This window comes from Culex pipiens, chromosome 2, assembly GCF_016801865.2.
Source record: "Culex pipiens pallens isolate TS chromosome 2, TS_CPP_V2, whole genome shotgun sequence".
Classification (NCBI taxonomy): domain Eukaryota; kingdom Metazoa; phylum Arthropoda; class Insecta; order Diptera; family Culicidae; genus Culex; species Culex pipiens.
Genome location: NC_068938.1, coordinates 106,102,078 through 106,120,696, shown reverse-complemented (window position 1 = coordinate 106,120,696; position 18,619 = coordinate 106,102,078). Strand labels below are relative to the sequence as shown.

The 18,619-nt window shown below is 42.1% G+C and overlaps 2 protein-coding genes across 2 annotated transcripts in view; one reads left to right on the top strand and one right to left on the bottom strand.

The window, feature by feature from the left end:
• LOC128092657 (mucin-2-like) overlaps window positions 1-7,182 on the top strand; it is a 13,119-nt gene extending 5,937 nt beyond the window's left edge. Inside the window, exons 2-5 of the mRNA XM_052706960.1 lie at window positions 7-1,530; window positions 1,596-1,686; window positions 4,878-5,276; window positions 5,985-7,182. Coding sequence (XP_052562920.1) covers window positions 7-1,530; window positions 1,596-1,686; window positions 4,878-5,276; window positions 5,985-6,022 — 2,052 coding nt within the window. The 3' untranslated portion in view covers window positions 6,023-7,182. The remainder of the gene's footprint in view (window positions 1-6; window positions 1,531-1,595; window positions 1,687-4,877; window positions 5,277-5,984) is intronic.
• A 3,990-nt stretch (window positions 7,183-11,172) lies between these two features.
• On the bottom strand, window positions 11,173-15,861 carry LOC120428234 (aspartate aminotransferase, mitochondrial). Its single transcript, XM_039593216.2, has 4 exons — window positions 15,716-15,861; window positions 15,501-15,605; window positions 12,373-12,880; window positions 11,173-12,194 (listed from the first exon to the last, which is right to left on the bottom strand). The coding sequence occupies exons 2-4, from the start codon at window positions 15,584-15,586 to the stop codon at window positions 11,499-11,501; spliced, it is 1,290 nt and encodes a 429-aa protein (XP_039449150.1). The 5' UTR covers window positions 15,587-15,605; window positions 15,716-15,861; the 3' UTR covers window positions 11,173-11,498.
• Window positions 15,862-18,619: the final 2,758 nt, after the last annotated feature.

Sequence of the window (18,619 nt, the reverse complement as noted above, 5' to 3'; positions counted from 1 at the left end):
CCGAAGATCATCTTCTCGACGAGTCATCACCAGGAACCGCAAGCGATCGCGCCGAAATCCTCCGGCAGCCAGATCACGATACTGGACCAGATTACGCTGCATCCACCGCACACGATCGTACCGTCAACTTCCGTTGGCACCGGTCTTACCATCACACCGTCGCAAACCATCGGTCCGGTCACCCACATAACTCCCGCAGCAGTGCCATCATCGCCCGGAACGTCCCCGTTGGCAACGGGTGGCAAGATGATCACGCCGCCCATTGGCACGATCCCCGCAAACAAACTGGTCACGATAAAGGGTCCCAATCTGGCCGGATTTACCCCGGTCAAAAGCGGCAGCAAACTGTCCGTGCACAAGCTCCAGCTGATGCCGATCGGAGGTCAACCGGGTGGAAACAAGAACAACGTCATCGTCCTGCCGGCCAAGGGAGGCACGCTGAACCCGGGCCAGAAGATCACCATCCCGCGGAGTAGTGTCACGAGCGTGGTCGACCCTGCCACGATCATCAGTCCACCGAAGGTGATCGTTCAGCAGCAACCCGATCTTAACAACATCGTACTGCTGGATCTGGCCTCGGAACAGAACAAGCTCAAAACAACCACCCAACCCAAGTCCGTCATCACGGAGGACACTCCGGTGGACATTGTCTCGACCCCGCTCGACGTCGTAACCGGAGCGGTCAAACTTCAGGAACTCAAGGGCTTCCTCTCGCCAGCATCGTCTTCCGGAACGAGCACGACGGCATCACCCCTCACGGAGAAGATGGTCAAACCCCAGCAGCCCAACAGCAGCGCCTCGAAAGCGACCAAATTCGAAGCCGACAGCACAGCACCAGGTCCTTCCGCCGTCCCAATTCCGAAAAAGACAAAAGCAAACCATCAACCCCGAGGATCGACAAGCGTAGCCGCCCTAAGCAAGAAGACGAAAGCAACCACGGCCGCGGCCAGTTCGACAACCACCGCCGGAAGTGACCCCACCACCGCCCGTAACCCCGCCATGAGCAGTTCCACCGACTGGGAACTCGAACTCGACCAAGCGAACCAAGCCACCAACACCAAGCACCCAACCCAACCCAACCCACCCCCAAAAGCCACCCAGAAATCCAGCTCAAGATCCACAATCCCCTCCCTGCCAGTAACCAACCCCCCAATCCCAAAATCCACCACCGCAACACCCTCAACCGGCGCAACATCCAAAAAGGCCGCCCAACCGCTCTCATCCAGCTCGATCAGTTCAACCTCGTCGAACGCGTCGTCCCCAGTGGTCGTCGAGCAGCAGGACGTCCAGCGGATAGCAGCCGCAGTCCAGCAGCCCAGGGTCACGGCACCACCGCCGCCACCGGTCACGCCCGTCGCCCAGAAGATCGTACTGCCGGCGGCGCTCACCACGACGACGACGAGTAGTCCACCGAACGAGCGCAGCAGCGACGACACGTCGGCGACCGATTCCGCCAACGCCGAGGAAGATCCCGACCCGGAGTACCCGGCGTTCCGGGAGGCCACCAGCGAGTCGGACGATGATTATGAGGTGGGCGTTTGAGAGAGGGAGAAAGGTTGATTTGTCATGGATTGTAATGGATTCATTCTTTGCAGCACTTTAACGCGGTCATCGAGGAGGATCCGGACCCGGAAGATGCCGAGGACATCCACGGCGAGCGGGTTGAGATTGTCAACGTTGGATACGGTGAGATTTGACTTTGATTTCAACGTTTTTTTTTTTTTGTCATTCTAGATGAGGCTCGCGGAGATGGGTCTCCAATCCGACAGCATACCGAAAACAAAAGTATTACGAACAATCAAGATCCTGAACAAACGGCTTAGACCTAGGCACGAAAAGGACTCACGGCGATCAGCGAGCGGATATGCAAGTTGAGGATAAGATGCCGTTTCTTCAACTACAGCATCAACAACGTGCAATGGCCCCACGAAGAAAAAACGATGATGAAAAAGAAGCATCGCAAATATTGACTCGGACCACTGCCAAGTTGGAGTTGACATGCGTTCAAAGCTGTTGGCAGTGTTCAACCAACGCCGTTGCCGAAGAGCCCCTGCGGCCCGAGTCTGTCGAAACGAGTGCCAACGGATTACCGCCGAGAAGAAGGAAGCGTGGAACGGTACCGGCAGGCTCGGAAACGGCAGGTCACGGTTTTCAAGCTTAAGAAGTGCCAGCAAGAAGACCGAGATTGCGCGGAAATTGAGAAGCTATTCCGAGCTAAAGAAAAGCGGAAATTTTACGAGAAGATGAACCGGTCCCGCAAAGGCTTCGTACTGTGAGCCGACGTGTGCAGAGACAACGCTTGAAACCTGATCGTGAACAAAAGCAAGATGCTGGATAGGTAGAAGCAGTACTTCAACTATCACCTGCGGCGATTTAAATGTACGGAGACGGAGTAGAAATCAACCTTGGAGCACCCGAAACGAAAACGAAACTATTGGCACTACGCCCCCCGGGGCATGGCCTTCCTCTAACGTGGGATTTCTGCTCCAGCGCCTCTGACGAGACAGGAGAAACCGGGACCGACGTTTTACTTCACCATCCGATAGAAGCTCAGTGGATAAGGCGGGAATCGAACCCGCGTCTCATAGCATCATCGGGATCGGCAGCCGAAGCCGCTACCCCTGCTCCACGAGACCCACAGCTGATGAACAGTTCCCAGCACGTGATCTGAAGACAATGAAGAGGGAGATTTGAAAGCTGAAGAACAAAAAAGCTGCTAGCAAGGATCGTGGTTACCTGGTGAGCTCTTCAAATATGGAGGAGAGAAACTGGCAAAGGCGCTTCACTGTGTGATCTCCAAAAAACTGAGAGGAGGAGAAGCTACCAGAGGTGTTCCATCTACAACATGTGCAATAACAGCTGCGGCAACTACACGCTTATCAACGCGGCCTACAAAATCCTCTCCCAAATCTTCAGCTGCCACCCCATGCAAGGAGGTTCGTGCGGGCTTCACTGGCACGCGCGCCATCACGGACCAAATATTTTGTCTTCAACTGATCCTCGAGAAATGTCGTGAGTACAACGTGCCCACCATCACATCTTCATCGATTTCAAGGCGGCCTATGATACAGTCGAACGCGAGCAACTATGGTAGATTATGCACGAGAACGGGTTCCTGGATAAACTGATTCAGCTGATCACGTGAGCTTTTAAACAACGACCGAGAGGGCAAAAATTCGAAGGGCGGGCATCGAAACAAGTGGAACGATTACGAACAAGTCCTACCAGCTGCTTATTTTTGTCGATGACATCGACCTAGTGACAAGAAACCTGGAGACGGTGAAAAATGTCTACACCCGACTGAAGGTACAAGCAAGACGTGTAGAACTGGGCGACGAAGACAAACTACATGAAAAGAAGCGGCTGGAAGGATGTCGGCCCCCAAGTCTCACCCTTCTAGCTACACGCAGAAAAATAAGGCATATTTGGATCAACAATTGATTTGAAAATCAAGATTTTGATGAATCAACGCTAAACGTCAAAGCAGCTTTTTCAAAACAACAAAATGTTTTTGTGGAATTGAGAAAATCAAGGTTTGTTTCAACGCATTTTTTTTTTTGTTGATTATATTCAACAAAAATTTTGTTGATTCAAACCTCGTACAGGCTGATTTTACAAAACATTTTTCTGTGTGTATGGATGATGATGAGTTTGGAAGAATCAGCCTGTACGAGGTTTGAATCAACAAATTTTTTGTTGAATACAAAAAATGCGTTGAAACAAACCTTAATTTTCTCAATTCCACAAAAGTCTTTTGCTGCTTTGACGTTTAGCGTTGATTCAACCAATAGTCTTGATTTTCAAATCAACAAAACGTTTTGTTGATTCAAATATGCCTTATTTTTCTGCGTGTACTTGGGATCGCTGGTAACCGGCGACAACGACACCAGCAAAGAGCTCCGGATTCGTATTTTTGCTGGAAATCGTGCTTACTTCGGATTACGAAAGACCCTCACTTTTCGGATCGAGTGCAACGCCGCACGGAGCTGACGATGTACAAAACACTGATTAGACCGGTACTCCTCTATGGCCAGAACGATGTGGCAAGAAGACGAACGTACCCTTGAAGTCATCGAAGTGGAGTGCAGACGTCTGGCGGAGTGTGGTGAAGACGCATGAACCATGAACTGCACGCGTTTCACTCTGGTGAAGATCGGGAGGCTCAGTGAATGGTGTAATCCGGAAGATCTGTATCCTGGCAAATTGGAGAGTAGCGAGCACCTCAACGGCGATGAAGCGCATGGAATGGGCTTTGAAGCCCAACTTGGACCACTCGCAGCTGACCAACAGTTCCTGGCACCGATCTGGAGACGTTGGTTGGAGGAAAGCAGTTGGTGGTTTTTATGATCTGGCAAGATTAAAATCTTCCGGATGATTTCGTCTATCCCATTGTCAAAAGGCGGATTAGGGGTCTCGAGAAAAGTCGTGATCGTCGACCTCGAACAGCTATGACAAATTAAGCATGAGAATGGATTTCCGGACAAACTGACTCGGCTGATCAAGGCTACCTTGGATTGTGTGAACTGTCATATGCCAATATCAGAGGATGGACGAAGCTCGAGAGTTACGCCAAGGAGAATACTTTCTTTTCAAATGCGCTGTTCATCGTTGGCCTTGATGCAGTTGTACGAAGAGCGGACATCGGTACGAGAGGCACGATTTGCAGCAAGTCAGTTAGACTACTTGCTGATGCCGGCGACCCTGACAGAATGGCGAGATACCTATTTGGAGACTGTAAAAAAGTTCAAACAGATGAAACCTATCCCGTCAGGCTGCTTTTTTAAACGAGAGCTTCATCTAGTTGTGTAGTGTTTGATACGTTTATTTCAGTCAAAGGCCTCCTTCTCAACGGTTTATCTCTTCCCTCCCCTTTTCAGACACATCCCGCGCCCTAATAGCCGACCTGGAGGACACCTCCGGTGGAACTCCCACAGCCGCCACCGCCATGATCGTCGAAGAAGACGATCGCAATGGCGGCGGCACGATCAACCCGTCGAGCATGAACTTTGTGCAGTACATCGAGGAGGCGGACGTCGGCGTCGGCGAGCTGGTGGTGGATGCCAACGGCGGCGCCGCCGCCACAGGGGAATCGACTTCCGGTGCCAACGGAACGCGAAACATCACCTTCGAGATGGTGGAGATCGACTCGGAGGGGAACAAGCACACGCGGACCATGTCGTACGAGGAGGCGCTCGCCGAGGGCCACATCACGACGGAGGAGGCGGACGTCAAGGGGGGATCTTCCGGTGGCAGTGGGGCAGCGGGGTTGGTGAAAGGTAAGACGAAAATGGCGTCTTAAGCGGGGTGGGTGGGGATTTTTTTTTTTTTTGAGGTTAGGATTAAGCTAGACGATTGTCACACCAGTTTACACACACCATTACGAACAGCCATACAGCAAAAACTTGAAGTTTTTGAAGAGATGCAAGTGCGGAAGGGTTATTTATTCAAAATGGGATCGTGGATCTTTTCTTTTTGCGGTGAAATTAAGTAGAGTGAGTTTACTGAACAAATACTGGTCTTGGGGCGTTTGCGACACTCTTGTTACAAGTTTTGAGCGCAGTTTTACTCACACACAACACACACAAAAACACTTGGTTTAGGTTGCTCTTTTTCTCAGAAAATGGTTTACGAAAATAGCGTGTGTCCTCCTACTACTATTATTGCTCTAAGTTTTCGCTAGTAGGTTTATTTTCATTTAAAAAATATTATTTTCTTTCGAGGAAAAGAAAAAGAGTGCATTGCCTCTTGCTCTAGCGCGTAAGTTTACATACTCGTTTAAGGAAAGGTGAAAATTTTACACAGGAATTCTGGTGGCAAATTGTTAAGTTTTTTAAAAACGACAGATAATATAACCGAATGCTATTATTAATATGATTTAATAATAATAACGCAAGTCTATATACAAAACAAAAACAAACGCAGCATAAAATATAAATATATATATATATTTCTATATCTCTATTGATTTGTTATTTTCGTTTCAGTGTTATCAGACATTACTTCTTATAGTTTAAAATCGTGAAAGAAAAAGAGAGCAAATGGAACGTTTAATTATTTCTAAGCGTGCGTTTAAGCGTTGAATAGTTTTATGAACGAAAATGTGTGAAAAAAGTTGGCGTGGTGCTTCCACAAATGAAGCCACGAGGAAAAAGGCCCCCAAACACGCTGTTCGTTTGTAAATAACATAAACACACCCTTTTTTGTAAATAGTAGCGAATTAAGAGGAGATTGCGAAGTAAAAAAAATGAATAGAAACACACACATGATGATTTAAGAAATCGTAGTTAAGCTAAACACACAACTTAGATGTCGTCGTCGTCGTCGTCGCGTATATTCTGTAGCAATGTAGAGAAGTTCGAAAAAAAAACAATAGAAATTGTGTGCACATACAAGCAACTTTGAGCGCTAGGATTATTTCGCACATCATTCACTCACTCACAGCCCACATTTAAGCGCGCATATTTTGATTGATTGTGATTGTTAGTAGAACGAGAGATCCCAGTACATTATAATTACTGCAAACATATATAAATATGACCCTATTATACATGAAGAGTAAGGTAAAACAAAATGCTGTCGAAAGTGGCGTGTACAGGCAACAATTGGACGTACAATTTAGGCAATGGTAAAATAAACAAAAGAAAAAAAAACAAACATCAGTTTAACGAAAATTGAGCATAGTTTTTTTTCTTTTCTACAACTCTAGCTGGTAAGATGTATTAATCTGTAAGGAAGGTTTTAATTTCGCACTGACTCGCAGACCTGATCGAACTACTTTTGTACCGCACTGAGAAAAAAAGAAACTGAAAAATAAATTCGTTATTTAGTCAGTCAACCCCCCTCACTTAATGGAAAAACACACAAACATTAACACGAGAATAGAACAAAAAAGAGAAAGCGTGGCGTGCAAATAATAATTATTTACAACAACAACAAAAACTCAATATTGATTTCAAGAAACCCGGTGAGGATAAGAAAACACAACACAAAAACAATGAAAGGAAAAGCATTAAAACATGATTTTTAAAAACCAATATTTATATATTGATATAGCGACAAACTCTACAAGTAGTGAAAGAAGAAAACCGGAAAAAGATGTATGAAAACATTGTAGCAGAAGATAATGGATATTATTGTACATTTGATCTTTTTGAAAAGAAATAAAATTTTAATTAATGATAATCGTGATTGTTTTTTTTTTGTTTTTTAATGCTAAAGAAGGTATTAGATTATGGTAAACAAACTCCCACTTTTTGACAGTTTGGCAAAACGTCAGCCTGCAAACATTTTGCTTTGTTTGCTAGTATGGCAAACTGTCAAACTCGAAAAATCCACAGAATGAAGTGAAACAGAGGAAAATGCCATAAAAATAATCATATAGACTAGTCTATAATTTTAATTTCCGGCAAAAACATCAAAAAAATAAAAAAAAACATCAGAAATTTAGAGATACAAATCTTGACTTTTTTTTGATAAGGTCCTATAAACAAATGTAAACATTGAGTGTATCCCTTTCACACCTTATGTCAAAGTCCATCGGAGTAAGCGGGATACACTCAATGTTTACATTTGTTTATAGGACCTAATCAAAAAAAAGTCAAGAAATACTGTCCAGACTCGATTATCCGAAGCCTCGATTATCCGAAGTTTGATTATTCGAAGGTATGTATGGAACTTCGAATAATCGTATCACAATTTGTTTTGTAGATTTTTTTTAATTTTCTAACCTTTAACATAAAATTCGAGTTATGCGACCCAATTTTAGTAAAATTTTAATGATTGGTGGCGTATTAAATTGAAAAATGCATTTTTTTTTCAATATTTCATTTTCATTGATTCGATTATCCAAAATGAAATTTTGCTTGGGCCTTCGAATAGTCGAGTCTGTACTGTATTCAAAAAACTTTAAAAATTAAAAATGTCGGAAAAAATCAAAATTAAACTATTCAAAATGTCTAAAATCTGCAAATTTCTAAATTAAAAAAAGTTTGCTTATTTGAATACGACTGAAACAATAATATTGAAAATTCTTAAATCTATATATATAAAAAATTTCGACGGTTTTGTTCGAACGCGAATCAGTTCAATACGGAGCGTCGGATCGAGGTGCTCTTTGTTGCGTTGGGTTCGTATAAGTCCAAGGAAGGTTCTTACGCCAAAAAGTGGCAACTTTGGCCACTCTGGAACCGATTCCGGAGAATCTGCAGATTGTATGGGAAAAGCTGCGTAAAATCAAATTTTGATCATAGGAGGCTGAACAAGGAAAAAGTTAAAAACGTCAGCAAACGAAAAAAGGAAAAGACGAAGTTTTTCGGGTAAGGCTTGTAACTCATAATTCCGAATCTCAAAATGCAGAATCTTAATCTAATCAAACCCTAGCGTAGCCAATGTTTCGAACGGATCCTGGATTAGATTATGTCTAGCACTCTTCTTGCCATTTATTAACATCTGTAGTGCGCCATTGCATCGGAATGCATTGAAACATCGCAAGCGTTAAAGCGGCCAGGCCTACTGCGTAAAGATGTATCGCAGATACGTGATTCGTTGAGTGGGTTAAGTTTGAGCACAGACCCACCGTCACGTATACCTATCGACTCAGAATCAAATTCCGAACAAATGTCTGTGCGTGTGTCTGGATGTGAGTCCGTGCACCCAAAAAAAAAAATGCACTCGATTATCTCCGGACTGCATGAACCGATTTGGACCGTATTGGTCTCATTCGATCCGTCTTGGAGTCCCGCAAGACCCTAGTTAATATTATGAAATTAAGAAAAGTACTTCTAAAGTTATGCTAAAAAAACGATTTTGGTTAATATTCAGAAGAATGTAAAAAGAGTAGTTTTTGTAAGAGAATCCGTCATGCTATAAATTGGTATTTAAAGGTATTTAAAAGACCTTTCTAACGAGCCCAAAACATTGATGTTCTATCAGAAGTTATCAGTACTGAAGTGTTATTTGTATACTATTCCGGGTCCATGATGCGACCCGGCGTTAGTTAGATATTTGAAAGACCTTTCAAATGAGCCTAAAACATCGAAGATCTGATAACCGTCAGAGTGACCACTCAAAGCCCATTTTCAAATTCCCGGCCTTATTCCAGAATGCTCAAATAATTGGCATTTCTTATCTAAAGAATGATTTCAAACATAACACTTTCTATAAGAAAAGTCAATACTCAAATCAAAGAAAGGTTTAAACATAATTGCTGTTATTATTCTTTCAAAGGATTTAGAAAAATGCAAAGAAATTCATAAAAAATGTTCTTGCCAAGATCCCTTTTTAAGTTTGTACTTTTTGATATTGATTTTTTTTATCAATTTTAATTTATCTAGTGGCCAGTATTTAATCCTTTTTTTATTTTTTTCACTGAAAATTCAGTTTGATATGATTTGTGTTTTCACACTTGACAATGTTTGAAGAGGCAATTTTTTTAAACAATTTTGCAATAAACTCAAAAGTTTCTTGAATTATTTTTTTTACAATTTCAATATTTTCTTTATGGTTTCAAAACGTAAAAAAAAGTTTTAGATTTTTTTTTTCGATATTTAAGTTTTCCGAAAACTGAAAATCAAGCTTTATCTATAGTAGGTAATTTTTCCATACACTTAAAAAAAGTTCAAGGGCAATATTTGGAACAAAAAAATTATAAATTACTTAATGAATTTAGTTAAACAATAAACAATATTTACAAAAAAACACAGCCAAACTCAAGTTGTCATAACTCTAAGCTGGCAATCAGGCTCTAATTTTATAATATTTTTTCATTAAACTTTACCTCTTGTTTGATAAAATATTAATTAATAAAGATCATTAGATTCATAAAAAATATTATGAAAATCTGTGTCAAAGGCATACAATATTCATTAAGATTTTGAATGTCTTGAAAAGCTTTTCCATACTCAAATATATTGAAATAGTGGATAAAACCATATATTTCAAGTAAGTCAAAAAAACAAAATTATTCAAGAGTTGAAAAATACCTAATTTGTATGCCTAGAATTCCCGACTTTTTGACAAAAAATCATAAATTCCCGACTTTTTCCCGATTTTTTCGGATTTTGGCGAATTCCCGACTTTCCCGATTTCCCGACTTGAGTGGTCATAACCCTATCAAAAGTTATGAGCACTTGAGTGTTGTTTATACTCTTTTGAAGCCAGATCTCAGATATTTCGATCGAAACGATGTTTGGATCAATCATGCGACCTATCGTTGGATGCGTAATCAAAAGACCTATCCAACGAGTCCAAAAGATTAAAGATCTGACTACCCTATCGAGTTATGAGTATACAGTAGTTGTTCGGTAACTGGGCGTTGTTTAACTGGGCTGCTTTTTAACTGGGCGCTCGATAACTGGGCCGTAGCCCAGTTAAAAAGCAGACAAACGTCAAAAAACCAAAACAAACCGAAATGACCGAGGGGTTAATGGATGCAAAAAGCCTGTTCAATAAATAAAAAGAACTATTTTCACACTTTTATATGATTTCAAGGCACAATTAAAGAAATATCAAAAGTAAGCATTGTAAATAAATTTGAGTAACTTTTATTTTTATATTTAATCAGGAAAATATTCTGCATCGGTGGTCTCCTCGATATTTTCCGTTCAGCCCAATTAGCGAGCAGCATTCGGTGACTGGGCTACGTTCTCAGCCCAGTTACCGAACAAGTACTGTATAAAGTTTTATTTATATAGGTTAGACATTTTTATTTTACTAAACAAACACATTATTAATGTGAGGAAGGCATCAACCACTCTACGGTGGATTAAGTAACGTTTTTTGTCATAATTTGCGTCTCTCTTAGCTATTTACTCTAAGAAGGCAATTATGAAATTAAGAGTTAAAGTATTAAAGAATGTATGAATTTAAGAATTTAGAAATTTAGGAATATAGTAATGTAAGGATTCAAGAATTACGATTTTTTTAAAAAATGGTATTAACAATTTAACATTTGTGAATTCAAAATTATATAATTCAATGATTAAATATTATTTGAATTACTGATTTCAAACGATATTTGAGTTTTAATATTTGAAAGTGCGTACATTCTTGGATTTTTTATTAATTTCTTAAATTTCGAATATTTTAAGGTTGTAGATGGAGTCTTTCACTTTTTAGAGAATTGCATATTTTAGGATTTTCTCAATATGATCAGAAAAGCGCCACTCGCTGTACTGTTGTTCCAACAATAGACTTTATTTCTACACTACTAGTATGTATGGGTGTGGTTTGAGGTCAGCCTAGCTGATCTTCTAAGTTTTTTCGTGCGTGATCGTGCCAAAAATTCTAAAGGGCTGATATAAAGACTTTATAATAGCTTTGATTTGTAATCATAACGTTCACCCACCCTCCTCGCCCTAAATCAATCTGATTGATTTGGAAAAAAGCTCGCAAAAAGTACACTCTGTGCAATTTCTTTAAATGCCAACATTATAAATGACTTTCTTTCCTAGACAAATCCAAAACAAAAATGCAATTCGCGTGAAGGCAGTGCTGCGGCATTACTTGGTGACCTCGTGGATGGCCTGAGCCAGATAGTCCACGTTCTTGGAGGTCACGCCGGCCATCGAGATGCGTCCGTCCTTGGTGAGGTACACGCTAAACTCCTTGGTCAGTCGCTCGCACTGCTGCTGGTTCATTCCGGTAAAACAGAACATTCCAATCTGGTCGGTGATGTGACTCCAGTTTCGTGCCGATCCCAGCTTCTTCAGGTTGTTCTGCAGCGTGCTACGAACGGAGATGATGCGATCGGCCATCAACTTGACGTCGGCGAGCCACTCCTTGCGGAGGGACGCGTCGGACAGGATTTCCGCGACCAGCCGGGCACCGTGGATTGGCGGGTTCGAATACATCGGTCGGATCAGGATCTTGATCTGGGACATGGTCCGGTCGGCTTCGTCCTTGTCGGCGCAGATCAGCGAGAACGCTCCGGCACGTTCACCGTACAGACCCATGTTCTTGGCGAAACTCTGCGCAAGCGCAATCTGGTGGCCGTCCTTGAGGAACGAACGCACGGCCAGCGCGTCCTTGTTGACATCACCGCTGGCGAAGCCCTGGTAAGCCATATCGAAGAACGGGTACAGGTTGCGCTTCTTGATCACGGCCGACATCTCGGCCCACTGTTCCGGCTTGGGATCGACGCCGGTCGGATTGTGGGCACAAGCGTGCAGGAGGACGATCGATCGTTCCGGGATTTTCTGAAACGAAAGGGCAGTTGCTTATCATCGTGTAAATACGTCATTGTTCGCTAACGTAAACTTTCTACGGCCCAATTAGGCGCGACTTGTTTACAACCCACTCGCGGTTTATCGCCCTTGTCCCAGTAATCTCAAATGTTATAACATGTATATCTTATCAACCGTTTTGCAAACTCACCGAAAGATCCTCAAGCGCCCCCTTGAAGTCGAATCCGCAGGTGCTGGGCTCGTAGTACCGGTACGCCTTCACGTTCAGTCCCGAGTGGCGGAAGATCGGCCCGTGGTTGCCCCACGACGGCGTTGGCAGGTAGATGTCCTTGACGCCCGGGAAGAAGCTGGCCAGGAACGCACCTCCGATGCGCAGCGCGCCGGTTCCACTGATGGCCTGGACGGTGGCGTTCGCTCCACCCGCCACGTGCTGGCTGTCCTCGCCCAGCGCAAGCTTGATGCTGTTTTTGCAGAATTCGGCCGTTCCGCCGATCGGCGAGTACTCGTGGTCGAGGTTCTTCTCCACCAGCCGCTGGGAGGCCTTCTTCACGCTGGGAAGCACAAACGGTTTACCGTTGTCGTCACGGTACGCGCCCACGCCCAGGTTGATCTTCTTTGGGTTCGAGTCCTTCTTGTACGCCTCCGACACGCCCAGGATCACGTCCGGCGGACCCATCTGGACGGCGCCCCACCATGAGCTGGAGGGAGAAGGTGAACAATAGTTTATTAACTTTTCGATACGAGTGCCAAAAAACATAGTTTTTCAGCACTTAAATGGATTCTGAAAAAAAAACTGTTATTTTTGGCGACGAAAAGTAGGCCGATTTGTCATTCGAGAATGACAGGAAAATGAAGTAGTTAGTTTTTCAACAGAATTAAAAAAATCTAGCAAACGTTTGCAACTCAAGAGAAATTGCCTGCTTGGTTATTGATCAGCTTACCAAAATGTCGTTTTTTTTTTGTACCATATTTAATTTTTCGCGTCATTTTTGTGTAATTTTTATTTTGCTTTCATTCGCAATTCGCAATTTTCAGTGTAAGAACGGTCCTTGACCGATCTTATGCACCAGGTTCCCGACGAACACGCACTGCCCTTACACCTACATCTCACCCTTGCTCTGAGTCAGTACGAGCAACACGCTAGAACACGCTTTGAGTGTTCGTGCCAGGCATGCACACCTTCTTTTCCGGTTACGCATTTTAACTCGGCCGGGGGTGGTACATTACGTAGGGTTTGATGTAAGTATAAGCGCCTAACCATTTAAAGTGTGCCTATCAACTTTCATTAAAGCAAAACTGTTATATTTTTAGTTTGAATTCAAAAACTAATTGTTATTTTACTGTGTATTGTTTTCTCCTGAAATCTTTCCTAGTGTTGAGTCGTGTTTATCTGTTGCTATTTCTTCTGTCGCGGTGTTTTGTTACAATGTTTTGAACCTAAGCATGTTATTAAAAAGTTTACCAAAAGTACAATAATGTTGTGTGCGACTTTGATCATTCAATATATTTTGAGTAAGGACTCAAACCTTACTTGTTTGAAGAAAAGGGCGTAGATTAAAACAATAGACAATAAAGGAAAGCAAACTACATAAAGTTCGATACTGAAATAATGAGTGTATGTTGAAGGAAAGAAGAGTAAAAGCTGTATGAAGTAGATTAAAAATATAGGCAATAATTTATGAAAAAAAGCTATCTGATAAAGGATAAATAATATCATATAAGCTTTGATAGCATTAATGACAACTTTAGGAGCCGATTGGGGATGTAAGGGAAAACACATAGCAGTTAAAACTGGCAAATAGAGTAGAGGAGACTTGACAGATAAGTGAAACAGGACTAAAGTAGTTGGAGATAAGAAGAAGAGATACTCCGAGTTGCGATGTTCTAGGTACATCCACAACAGTTCGTTCAACATGCTGTGGATCAAAACAATACCTTCTACAATCACAAATTACTTCCCTTTCCCACCTTGCCGCTTTATGATGTAGTCCATGCTCTGCAAAGAAAGGGATGTTAGTAAAATATAAACACTTTAAAATAATGATACAGTTACTTGCGGGAACCTGAGTGACATCAGGGTTTCTGATGTTGTTGCTGTTGTCTCCAGTGTGATAATATCACTCCAAAGTGGTTGTCGTGGTGCAATCGTTCTCCAACCGCAGGCCCAGACACGACATGAAAATGGAAACAAACAAAAACAAAACAAAAAGATGCATTAGTATAAGAAAATAAGAGAAACGAAAGATCATGCAATCAAAATAAAATGGTGGATAGTAAACAGAAGCAGAATTAGAAAATCAGTTATACATAATAAAGAAATAGAAGATAGATAGTAGCTGAAAGTGGAAAGAAGAGAAACCCCGTATTGCGATGTATCAGGTACATCCACAACAGTTAACTCAACATGCTGTGAATCAAAACAATACCGTCTACAATCTTCCCTTCCCACATTGCGCATCCCTTTCTTTTGGCCGTCTCTACTCTGACCCTCGCTGGTCAAAGGTTTACGAGTTCGTTTCCACAGGCCACCAGCAAGGTCACGTGTTGTCATCATGATGACGAAACCAAGCCAACGTGGAGGTAAGAAAATGGGTAACTTGCAAGGAACCAGAGCAGCTGTTTTGACCAAGGTCTAGGTCAGCTAACAGCACTACGGGTGTAGTTCCGCTCCTTCCAGGATGTTCCTCACCGGGTGTCAACCGAAAAGGTATCATTTCACCCTTGGCCTGCAATTTTTATTTTGCTTTCATCTTAGCAAAACAAACTGTTTAGCGTATTGACAGATACCAATTTCAAGCCATGATCTTGCTTTCATTTCAAGACCAAACTTCTCCTCAACGTTCTCAATGTGAAGGTTAATCACCCACGCCGCCGCCGCCGTCACACGCACTAATGCCGTGAAGCGCGCTTCCCTTATCTATTTTTAGCGTTTCTTCTCCCCAAAAAACACTCCGTTAGGTAATGTGGTCGGACAGCGGCAAGCAAAAATCGGTCAAATCGCAAACAGATTCTGATAAAAAGTAATCCAAACAGGCACTGAAATGTCAAGCAACCTGTGATTGTTATTTATTCGGCCTACTTTGTGGGCGACATGACAACGGGTCCAAATCGATAAAGAAAAAAACAAGTTATTTATTCTGTTACTTAACATCAGCGCTCATCGATATAGTTAGCACCTTTCTACCTTACTAACGACTCCGTTAAGTGACCTTGAATGGTCAGCAAAGGTCATCTTCCAGTATGCTTATTTTTTTCAAGATAGGCCTACCGGAAACTTTCTCATCTTTCGGCCAGTTCCGGTTGGTCGCACACACTCACCTGGCCCGTTTGGCCATGAAGCCCTCGAAGGTCGTCGAATTTCGCAGCAAAACAGCTGAGCGCTGGAAACTTTTGGAGCAGGCCATTTTGAAGGAAATTACTTTTCTGTAAAACAAAAAAAAATTGCTTGATCAATGCTGCAGTTCCAATCCAAGTGCGCCCTGGATCGAGATTAGTGTCATCCGGTGCAGTTGTGACGTCACAGATTTACTAACCCGCAAGTAGATCAGTGGAAAGTAATGCACTCGGCGAAATGATAAGAAATTTTAACTGCGGACTGAATTCGGTGCCGGTGCGACCACGGGATGCACTCCGAGGGAACGATGATGAACGACTATTTTTGCAAGCCGCGGCGTTTTGTGCAAATTTCAATCCTCTCGCTCCACTCTCACAAAATCCGGCAGCTGTCATTTTAGCATCCCTGTGACTGACAGTATTATTATGCTGTAGTACTAGAGCGACACAGTGGGTCCCGGGTTTGAAAACAGGCAAAACATATCAGTTTAAAAACATTACTTAATACACCATAACCCAGTCACGGATATTTCTAGCAGAGCTTGTTCTGCTAGAATCCTGGTAGAATGATTCTAGCAGGCTTGCAAAATGCTGTAATTATTTTGCTAGAATATTCTGACAGAGCAGAATCTGTCGAAAATGACGTCATTCGCTGAACCAATTTGTGGCGAATGTGATTGCCGCCATTTTGTCAACTTGTTCGGCCAAGTTCTTTCATTTTCTTTTTTCGTAGAAGAATGAAATTTTTTCTGTCAATTTCAAGAAAATGGCCCAACATAAATAATAAATCTTTCCTTTTTCAGCAGATATACAAACAACACTGAAACCCCAACCATGGTAGTTTCTACCATATTGTAGGGTTAAATTGAGAACACGCACCGACGTATTTTTGCTAAAAACAGTCCGTGCTTGGATTGACAGATTAACGCAGTCAGTTTTGCTATGTCTAGAGCGGAATGGTAATTTTAACCCTCCAATGCCGAGAGAATGATAATGATTTTGTAATTGCGACCATGCAATTTTGTGGAAGTATGGTACATTTTACCATATTTGCGTTTACTTTTACCAAAAAGCCACAGTTAATTTAATAAGCAGCATTTTTAGCAAATGTTCTTAAAATTACCATGGTCGGGCTTTCAGTGAAGGTGGATCTTCTGGTGAAACTCCGGAAATCGTCAAAATCGATGATTGCCACAATGGCCCTGGAACAATCGCTTGGACGGATCGAAGCGGGCGCAAAAGGTGGAAAGTGCAGTACGAATGTGTTATCCTCAAAATTAGTGTTTAGGTAGAATTTAGAATCGTGAAATAAATTAAATAAATCACTTTTTGAACTTTAACTTGAGGAGAAAGTCTTGGTCATCACATTCTAACATAATTCTAGCAGGATTCTAACCAGTCTTCCCGAAACGCGCGCACGCCGTACACGCCGTACAAGTTTTCAGTGCAGATGAACCTCAAACACACCAGGCTGCCATGTTCGAGTTCTCCCCACACGGCGCACTCAAGTTTACACGCGGTGTAAACACGGGGTGCACACCTCGGGTACAACGCCATGCGAGCGAAGAGCGTGTAAAGAGACGAAAAATGACTGCTTCTCACTCTATCTGTGGCAAACACTATAGGCAATCAAACGTCATAATTACCCCCACTAGAGGGCGCTGAAACTTGGGGTGATGTTTTCATTATAACCTACAGCGAGTAAGTTGGTTTGAAATTTGAAATTGTTTTATTTCATCATAAAATCGACATTAATAGCAAATTATACCATTTTCAGGTAAGAAATAAATAGCATAATTGATATGAACGAAAATATTTTTGTGATGGCCGATTTAACCTGTTCATTATCTGATTCAAAATAAGGGAATGTTTTAATCAACCAAAACCTAACTAATCAATTGAGAATGTAGATTATTCAAGTGAACAAATATTTTTTAAAGTCACTTCTACCATAAAAGCAAAGCTCTGCTTGAAAAATGGTAATTGGAATGATTTTCAAAATTTTCAATCTAACCTCATTCTCGCGTTTTCAATCCGGATCTCAGAATTTCAATGAAAAAGGCAACTTAGCAAAAAAATCAAAAAGTCAATCGATAGAACTTTTTATTTCTTACCACCTGATAACTTTATTTTATTCCAAAAGATCAATTTTCTTTTAAAAAACATTAAAATAGTTTTCACTTGCCTTCGCACTTATCGCGCAAAAACGTAAACGTAACCTTGCACCAAAGTTCTCCTACTCGAATGTAGGTGGCGAATCGAGTATTTAGCTTTGGTTTTGGGGGCCTATAGCACTGACGAACTGACGTGCCACCCCATACATATTTTTGAGAAAATTCTGACCGCAAATTCTCCAGCGAACACCAACTCCATCTACCCTCAGGCTCGCGGAACTAATCCTCTCTTTCACACGTGTTTTCGATATTGCAAATATGCTTAAATTTGTATTCCGCGTCGTTTCAATAAAATCTGCGCTCAGAACAATTTTGAAGCGCGCTATTCGATTCGCTGAAAGCGTGTGTCAGTTTATGCTGACTTCAACAATACATTGAATGTAAACATTGGCGTGAAGCGAGAGAAGAGAGCTAGTGAAGAGAGGGAAGAGAGAGGAATCGGTTGACAGATTGTTCGCTAGAAGAAACAACGCCAATCAAGAAGAAGACAAGCGCGGTCAAAAGTGGTTTGCTCGTGGCACGTCAGTTCGTCAGTGACTATTGCCGTTCAAGAGCCAAACGACAGGCGACACCTAGTGTTGAGTAGCAGAACAGAGCGAAGAATGTCGATTGAAATTTCCGCCCTTTGAGGTTATGTATGCGAATTCTGTTTTGTTAAATTCCAGCGTTGAGAACAACTTTTGAGCAAAAATTCGAGCTGATACTTTGTTAACTTTTGATGCTCTATCATTTTTAACAATATTATTTTTTCAAAATTATTTTTTTTCAAAATTTTTTTTATTGCGTTAATTTATAGAGGGCAAAGAGTTAACAATCGTACTGCTTGAATTTTTTCTCAAAAGTTGTTCTATGAGCTGTAAATTCAATTTTAAGTTTGCATTCCTATGTAACCGAACAGCGAAAATTTGAATCGTCATTCTTCGATGCTTT

Excerpts from the sequence above, each read along its gene's own strand:
- LOC120428234 (XM_039593216.2), bottom strand. The coding sequence starts at position 15,586 with ATGGCCTGCTCCAAAAGTTTCCAGCGCTCAGCTGTTTTGCTGCGAAAT. Across the intron at positions 12,881-15,500 it reads TTCATGGCCAAACGGGCCAG|CTCATGGTGGGGCGCCGTCC; the intron begins GTGAGTGTGTGC and ends TTCTCCCTCCAG. Across the intron at positions 12,195-12,372 it reads GGGCGCTTGAGGATCTTTCG|AAAATCCCGGAACGATCGAT; the intron begins GTGAGTTTGCAA and ends CTTTCGTTTCAG.